The 8,648-nt window shown below is 42.0% G+C and overlaps 2 protein-coding genes across 4 annotated transcripts in view; both read right to left on the bottom strand.

The window, feature by feature from the left end:
• ccny (cyclin Y) overlaps nt 1-1,145 on the bottom strand; it is a 29,417-nt gene extending 28,272 nt beyond the window's left edge. For 2 of the 3 annotated variants that reach the window (XM_079755216.1, XM_079755214.1), the window contains exon 1: nt 512-1,145. In XM_079755216.1, the coding sequence (XP_079611342.1) occupies nt 512-665 (154 nt within the window). In that variant the 5' untranslated portion in view covers nt 666-1,145. The remainder of the gene's footprint in view (nt 1-511) is intronic. The other variant, XM_079755215.1, reaches the window with a different exon arrangement.
• A 2,840-nt stretch (nt 1,146-3,985) lies between these two features.
• LOC307088413 (cAMP-responsive element modulator-like) lies at nt 3,986-7,494 on the bottom strand. The gene is made up of 3 exons (XM_079754302.1): nt 7,385-7,494; nt 5,650-5,794; nt 3,986-4,813 (listed from the first exon to the last, which is right to left on the bottom strand). Exons 1-3 carry the CDS (start codon nt 7,413-7,415, stop codon nt 4,669-4,671), a joined length of 321 nt encoding a protein of 106 aa, XP_079610428.1. The 5' UTR covers nt 7,416-7,494; the 3' UTR covers nt 3,986-4,668.
• Nucleotides 7,495-8,648: the final 1,154 nt, after the last annotated feature.

Below are 8,648 nucleotides of genomic sequence, written 5' to 3' on the forward strand. Positions count from 1 at the left end.
ACACAAGCACGCGCACTGAGGAACGATGACGTAAGTCCAAGTGACTGAATAATGTCATACTCTCCAGCAGACTTCTAGACTTGGCAGGAGAACAGCACCATCCCAGGCTAGCGCACAAACACAACACAAGCGGTCAGGATCACATTGGGCAATATAGACACCAGCATGTGTGTGCATACCCACTGAGTATTGCAATAATTGTCAATTGCTCAAGGGCTGTCGTGACATGTCAACATCTTGCAGAACGTATGGTCGGTATCAAGGCACCACAAGGCATTAGGAAGTATTGACAATTTGTGTCAAGAGTGATGTTATCTATAAAGAACTGACTGACCGCATTTTTTTTTTTTTTGAATTGCACCTACTATAATTGATATAAGTTTTATTCCAATGTATTACATTTAAATGACATATAGAAATCAAAATATGTTCTTTGCAGTTACCTATACCCACGGTGGAGTTTGCATGTATATCTATTGCTGTCATTCTCCTTATTGCAGTGTGGTCTTACCGTCGATATTTTCTCGATCACTGATGTGCTGCAGGTTGCAGGCGGTATCCTCCCGGCTGAGCTCCGCCTCTGGCCGGTAGGGTTCCAGCCGCGAGTGGTTATTTCTCCGGTGTTTGGGGCTCGATGAAACACAACAGGAGGTAGTATTCCCCATGGTGTAGCGTTCAGCTGTGGGTCTTCCAAGTCAATATGCACCACACGGACACTTTATTCAGGTCCGCCTCCTGCCAACTACAACCACGACAGAAATTGAAAAGACCAACCGGGGCGGTAACGCGATTGCCCAAAGGAAGCAAGTCAGAATCAAACTAATTAGATGCAAGAAACTGACCGTTACACGCCATTCCACGGGGTCAAACGAGAGACATTATACATGGGATCCATTTAGGAAAGTAAAGAGGTGGGCAGGCAAGTAGTGGTACGGCAGAATCAGCAGCGCACCCCTCCCTTTGCCAAATCTCCTTGTTGACCGCAGTCCACACCATATAAACCAGGCGACAGTTTCAGGACTGTCGTCTTCTTCCAGAGGGGCATCTAGATGTACTCATAATCCCTGCACTTCGGCTCTTCGAACGAGGCGTTTCTCCGGACCAGGACTAGGAGCGCAGCGTTTGTTGTCTCTACAGTGGGCTACATCCGCTGCAACAAACAAGCAGCGCTGTCGCCGTGAGCTGGGAAAGGTTCCGGTTCAAGGGGGCGGGAACAAGTGACAAACGTGTGGAAGATAATATATATATATATATATATCTGTTGATACCGGTGGATGAGAGACCTTAATCGAACCAGTTGTACTGTACAGTTATATACATTTCTTTGTAATGGTACCCCGGTTTTTCCCTTAGTGCTAGCCACAATATTTTATTATCTGATATATTATTGACCTGTCCCCCTTGCGCGTTATCAGCAGCATATTTCATTATTCACAACATAAAATCACTCGGATATGATTATTATTATTATTATTATTATTATTATTATTATTATTATTATTATGTCAATTGATGATGCGACATCCAACGATGTTGTTAATACTTCTTTGGGGACAGTACAATCGATATATATCATACTTATATAAGTCATATGAATAAGTATGATATAAAATCAAATCGTATACCTTAGTTTATTGCTAGTTTATAGCAAACAGTATAAAGTAGTCCACTATATACTTATTTTTGAGACGGTGCCCTGTCATAGTGAAAATAACATATTATTTGTAACATGTATTTGTAAGTAGACCTATCTTTAATATTTTTTCTCCTTAAAAATGTACAAACTTTTGCAAACGTTGTTGGTCAACTAGGTATGTATGAAACACTGTTCGGCAAGACGGTCAGACGAAGTCGCAGGAGTTGTGTAACAGTGTAGCCTGCTGGCAGGGTTAACGTCCTGCAATTAGGAATGCAAAATATAATTAAGGACCTCATTCGACAAAAACTAGCCTACTTATTTTGATAGGTAATATCTTTCAGATTATATTTAAATTTAACATAAACTGGAATTTCGTAGGCTATGTATAGCACCTTCCTTTAAATCGGTATGGCCATACATTTGAAAAAAGGACACGAGAACGATGCGCTGTAAGTCAAATAGTATCTACTAGGTAGAGTCATCCAACTCAGTATTATACTGCGAAAAACCACCAATGCGGCTTTTACATTTAATTAAATCGTCTAATTAAGTGTCTACATGTTAGCAGCACACATTAAGATATTAAATATTTTTTGTTGATTGATTTATCATTTTGGGAACGATAATGAATTTGTGTTAGGATTGCATGCATGTCAACACGTTGTAAAATATGTCTCTTTCTAGTTGTTCTGCATACAGGCCTATTTGTGACGACACACTATCTTTTATTCATTCATACCAGAACAGCAACTCATACAGTATGCACAGAGTCTCAATATCAAACAGACAATGTTTGTTATAATCCATGATTCTAATTCATAATTCATTTTTTAACTTTCACTTCAAAAGAAACAATAACTATGGGCTATATATCCCTATCTGGTTGCCAAGCAGCATAGCTGAAAAATCTATGATGTGGTTTGTCTTCAAATCTTCAAATCCTTTGCAAAACGCACTGAAGCGTACATTGCACTCTTGATAACGACGCAGTCAATTGAATGTGCCCTATTGTTTAAAAGGATTCCTTTTCATATCCCAATGTTGACTTGAATTTCAGTCAAATACTGTAGTGGACTACAATAAAACCGAATTTTCCATTATAAGGGATTTGTGGGTACGAATTAATCAAACCAATACCAATTATTTATGGCTGTATGTCTAAAATAAGCCATATCTGTTTGAGAGGAACATGTCACCGGCAAACAAAAATCTTTCCAACCGAATAGGTCAAATTAGAAAACATTTGCTTTGTTGTTATCAGCCTTCACTTTCCAGAGTGAGGGCATAATAAAAGTGGAAGCATGTCATGATCTGGGAGCCATTTGAGGCTAATACAACAAGCTCCATAACTTAGTACAACACCTTTCGATCATTGCTTTGCTGATTAATTCCAGATACTATTATCTGTGTTCTTCTTCTTCTTCTTCTTCTCACCACACTGCTTCTCACCACATTACTAACAAGCACGTAGCTAGTGACCCAAAAAGGTTGAGATAATATCACAGCCAGGGGGATTTGTTTTAGAACCATTTGCTTGTGTGTGTGTGTGTGCGTGCGTGTGTGTGTGTGTGAGTGTACAGCCAGCCACATGGCCACACAAGGCTGTTATCATGGGTCTTAGATACAGTAACACTATGATTTGGTGTCACAACATCATCAGGCCTTGCTGTTCCCTCGCTCATCTTAAAACTACTATTTTCATGTTTTGGGTTGTTCTTAAGACATAAATGATTGTTGTAATGTCACAAAAAAAGTGGACACTTGAAAACATTTATTACAAATATATGAAAGCTTTTCACTAAAAACAAGCACTGTACAGAACCAAAAATACTATGCATTTTTTTTAAACAATAAAATGAACAATGTAGCATAGTATGTACAAATCGATAGAAAAGTTAGGTTATTAAGAATATTAATAATAACTGATCTAAATCGGAACAATATGGCTGAACAATATATTCCTATTAGTTTAACCTAAGTCAAATCAAATTAATGAAGTCACAAACACAACTTTACAGTAAGTGCATAAAAAATTGCAGAAGCATTTAGTAATAGCATAACAAATATGAATCATCAATGTTAATAATCTGTGCTTTGTGAAACCATATACATTCAATAACGATGGCAGTTTTCATGTAAACAATGTGTGCTACTAGCCACTTTGTTCAACAGATATCTATAGCACAGGACCAATAGCAAATATTCTCATCAATAATAATTAAAAAAAAAAAAAAATGTGTGGCGGTGGCTTGAATCCCAGGCTGTTTGGTAATGTGTGGCGCATCTAGCTTAGTGGGAGGCCTAAAGGCTCTGATTCCATTATGATATTTGCTTCTGATTGCCTAATGTTCCCTGATCAAATTGAAATCATGCATTGCATTGGCCAAGAGCAAAATGCACAATAAAACAGAAATCCCATTGAAGTAATGGCTTTCTTTTTTCTTTGAAGCCTATCTATGAAGGGATCACAGAGGAAAGAATGTGGCCCAACTGTGGCTTGATCATGAGAGTGATTGGAACAAAATATGTGTGAAATCTTTTTTTAGGGGGCTGTGGGGATGTCCGCCATCAGACCTTTCTCACGGGAGGCTGTAGGTGTTCTGGAAACATTGTAGCCTGGCCCTCAGCTTCTTGTTCTCTTCCTCCAGCCTGGCAACTGAAGCCTCCAGGCAGCTCATGTAGCTCTTCTTCCTCTGCCTGCAGGCTTTGGCTGCCTCCCTAAGCAACGGGGGACACAAGTGCCTGTTGACACTCACTGGCCATAAAAAGCGCCTGCCTGAAGAGAAAACAAATCCACCTGCTTCGCTGCTGGACACGAACGACCCATGGGACGTGATTGGGTAATCTATGAACTAAACGTAACAAACATGTGTTTTTGTGGGTGTCCATTTTTATGTGTGCACCTGTAAGAGCGTGTGTGTGTGTGCTTTTGTGTCGGTGTCCAAAACCAAGGTAGATTCCCAAAGACGCAACCCACACTGCCGGTAATCTGCACGCATTCCCCGGTCCCCTCTTAGTCATCCCACGCATCACTCGGCTTTGTGTCGGTAGATGTCTTTGAGGGCCCTGAGCTCCTCGATCAGAGTCTTGTTTTGGTTCTCAAGCACGGCCACACGGTTCTCGAGGCATTTCACATACTCTTTCTTCTTACGGCGACATTCCCGAGCAGCTTCCCTGGGAGCAACGACAACAACAGCAACATCAGTCTGGATGTGAAACGACCAAACAGCAAGAAGCCTCCGCTCGAGCGCACCGCTTTCTTTACAGCAGAGCTCAATGATAAAAGCAAAGTGGTGCTTTGGCTCTTGGCCTTGGCGTAAGAGCCTTCGGCGAAGCAGATGATTATGAAACCTGACTTCAGGGAGGATGACGGCGCTGACAGGACATAATAAAACCTCTAGCACGCGTGGCATCATTCACGGTGTCTACAATGAAATGGAAGGCTGTTTCCAAGCAGAAACAGGAACAAGTCCAGCTAGGATCGATCAAAGTAGAAACATCTCACGCGACTGAGATGTTTCTACTACGCATTGTTAGCATTGTGATTCATATGGATTAGTGTCAAAGTGAAATAGTAAGCTGCTATGGTTCATCAATGGAAACTATCAAATATGAGTTTGAGTTGCACAGAAAGATACCGAAAAAGCAGGAATAGAATAGCCAAACCCAGCACAACTCGCTACGACTGCACAATCACAGCATGACACAACCTCCCAGACAATAACAGATGTTTGACGGGGCAGCTTCTAACGGAGAACAATTACACGGTTGAAAATAAAAATGATTTTGCCAGAGTTGCTAGTTGCACGTCATCTATCTCGCGTTTGTGGTTAAAGTGCTGTTAGCCTGTTAGTTACACAGTGAGCAGAGCCAAGCAATAAAAGACAGGTGAGTGATTGAGCGTGAATGGAAGAGTGAAGTGGAAAGTAGCATTCCATGGGTGGAGTGGCAGGGGGCAGGGGGGAGGGTGGAGCTACATGGTGGTGGTCTTGCTCAGTGGTCCTTCTCACCTGTTCTTCATGAGGCGGAGCTCCCTCTTTTGGGTGATCACCTCAGGGGGTTTCTGGGGTCCGTGGAGGTGGGCCATCCCCACCCCCTGGGGCAGGCTGGAGGCCGGGGTGTGCAGCTGGTAGGCTGACATGTCCCCTGTGGCAGCTGGGGGAACACAGTCAAGCAGACGAGCAGTCAGAACCTAGCTTAAGAGAAACCGTGGCCATGGTTGTTTCTCTCAACCTGTCCATACATATAGGCCAAACATTGTTTTTTAATGCTTTACCTTGCGAACACTGTATTTTACTTTGTTATAATATATTATTACACATAGTACATATATAAATTCAGGGTCAACTTGATTCTGTTTTGCTGTTTTTATCTGACAGTTAAGTATAGTAGTTGGGACAGAAGGACGGATAGTTCAGCGTCAAACCATTTTCACTTTCAACTTTATTTTTCCTGTATTTTCTAATCATCTATTAACCTCAGATAAATATAAAATAAAAGAGAGAGAGAGAGAGAGAGAGAGAGAGAGAGAGAGAGAGAGAGAGAAGTTGTTAAGCAAATCGTATAACGCATAAAGACCACATAACACACACACACACACACACACACACACACACACAGACACACACACAGAACCACACACACACAAACACACACGTACACAGATACACAGATATCGGGTGCTGCTGTTATCTACATCTCCTTCTGTTCAAAGCACTTTCGCTGTGATAACGGAAACTAGTCGCTCTGCCTGTGGCGTAATAAGATGATTAATCCTGCAACACACTGTCGTCACAAGAGGAACTGCCTATAATCACAGCATGACCGGCCACTGACGTCAATGTGCATCACGGCCACTAGATAGCATTTACATTCTCACTGCTGGGGGTCTGGTTCCAGGAAAAAGCAGTGACGTCAGCCACTGCTGCTATGTGCTTTGAGTGGGCGAGAGTGGGTGGAAGAGAGACAGACAGAGAAGGATAGAGGCGAGAGAGACGGAGGGAGCATGGAAGGGAGAGAGCAGGAGGGAGGGAGGGAGGAAGAGAGAGTGAGGTGTAGCACAGAAGGGAGGGAGCAGGAGGGAGGGAGGCAGAGAGAGAGAGCGAGAGGGAGAGCCCAGAAGGGAGAGAGCAGGAGGGAGGGAAGCAGAGAGAGAGGGAGAGCCCAGAAGGGATAGAGCAGGAGGGAAGGAGAGAGACAGCACACAGAGAGTGGGGAGAGGGAGGGAGGGGGAAGAGCGAGCAGTAGCGAGTCAGAGAGAGAGAGGGAGTGAGAGAGAGAAACTGCAAGTGAAGAGAGAGAGTGAGGTAGAAGGCATACACTGTGGAAATGTTTTCAAGCATGTCCAGCTTGTTGCACACAGCAACAAGCGTTAGAATTCATCAAGTAGTATTGTAATTTTGAACTGCGATTTCCGACCAGCCAGATCTAAAACCCATGTTACCCAGAGATATAACGTTATTAATAGACCTCCCTTCATAGCTGTGGTTCTAGGAAACATCCTCAGCAAAATATAGATAGAAACTAAATATGAACTTAAATACTGAAAAGCTAAACTCAAAATCACAAAATCAAGGTTGTTCCTCTGCATTCTGGGTTGAGCATCAAAGCTACATTTGTCAAAGACCTCCTGTCAACAATCATGGTATTCAAAGTTCTAACTTCTCAATGACAAATCCATCCAAAAAATAAGTCAGCCATATAGCCCTTCAGAACGAGCAAACAGCAAGAAGAAAGAAAACATACCTGTTTCTGTGTCGTCCCCTGTCACAGCCATATTCTACTCCTTTTAGTGTTCAGAGCACAGCCTAACTCTCCCCTTCAGGGTCTCTCTATGACTGAAATGTTACCACACTCAGCAACTAGGGTCTGTGCGCAATTTACAATTAGAGGCATTGACATCACCATGACATCACTGGCCTCCTGATGTCAACAGCACGGTTTCCTCAGTGTAGCCCCCCCCCCCCCCCTCCTCCCTCCCTCTCCCATCGCAGTGAGACAGGAGCTCTGCTGTTTGTCTTTCTTCTGGGGAAAGGATTCTTCCATTCTTTTTTTCTTCCCCCGCTAGAGTTTAGCACATAGCAAACGCCTGTTGCTTTGTTGAATATCACTGGCCTTCTTAAGCACATTCAAAAGAGAAGGCTTCCACTGGGGGAAGTTTTGAGGAAATTGCGTCACAGAACATAATTTATTTTGTGTTCTCTATAGTAAATGAACTAGTATAAATGTCAGTAAAATGGTTTTCCAATCTTATAATCTCAAAACTTTGTGTTTTGTTTCACTCTTCATACAGTCAAGTGAAAAAAAGTAATATCTGTTCCCAGTTAGTTAAATCCCCTTTTGCCGTAATAAATATAGAAAGCCAGTTTTTTGGACACAAGGTAAAGACTCAAAAGATGAACGCAATCCAGTTATTCAAAAATGTGCCAGATACAGCAAGCGATACAGAAAAATAGTGGCTATCATTGTCAATTAATTTATTCCGACAACAAGGATAAGTAGATACCAAAGAGATTGTAGGGTAGATATACAAGGGTTGATATCGAGTCCTACAGCTCCCCCTATTGGATCATTAGCAGGCGAGCAACATGAGCTCGTTTGAGAACATCATGACATCATCCACAGCTTTTTTTAGATCTCTAAGGTATCTTCTCCTTTTACCATTTATGGACAAGTGAAGCTAAAAGTGACTCCTATAAACAAATTAGTTATGTCTACCTTGTAGTATGGACAATTTGATATCATGGAAACCACCTTTGCACTTAAAAAAGTAAAGTCAAATTGTCCAAAACGACATCCATATCAAAAAATCGGTGTGAACTTTAAAATGTAAGTTAGCGGTTCTTGTTTTACCTGGATATATTGTACTGTTTGTCTGCAGATAGAATTGCTGATAACCATCTCCAGTCTTCCCGCTGTGAAGAATAACAGGCCTATTGGGTGGAGGCTTTAGTCCTGCAGGGCTGGGTTTGCTCAGATTGGGATAACTGGTCATGTTAACGGCCAATGG

Source organism: Pollachius pollachius, assembly GCF_949987615.1.
Source record: "Pollachius pollachius genome assembly, chromosome: 17".
In the NCBI taxonomy this organism is placed as follows: Eukaryota; Metazoa; Chordata; class Actinopteri; order Gadiformes; family Gadidae; genus Pollachius; species Pollachius pollachius.

What these genes read in the sequence shown, in the direction of transcription:
- LOC307088413 (XM_079754302.1), bottom strand. Translation starts at nt 7,415, where the DNA reads ATGGCTGTGACAGGGGACGACACAGAAACAG. An exon ending in AGGGGACGACACAGAAACAG is followed by an intron (nt 5,795 to 7,384) that starts GTATGTTTTCTT and finishes GTGTTCCCCCAG; the next exon opens with CTGCCACAGGGGACATGTCA. An exon ending in CTCCGCCTCATGAAGAACAG is followed by an intron (nt 4,814 to 5,649) that starts GTGAGAAGGACC and finishes CGTTGCTCCCAG; the next exon opens with GGAAGCTGCTCGGGAATGTC.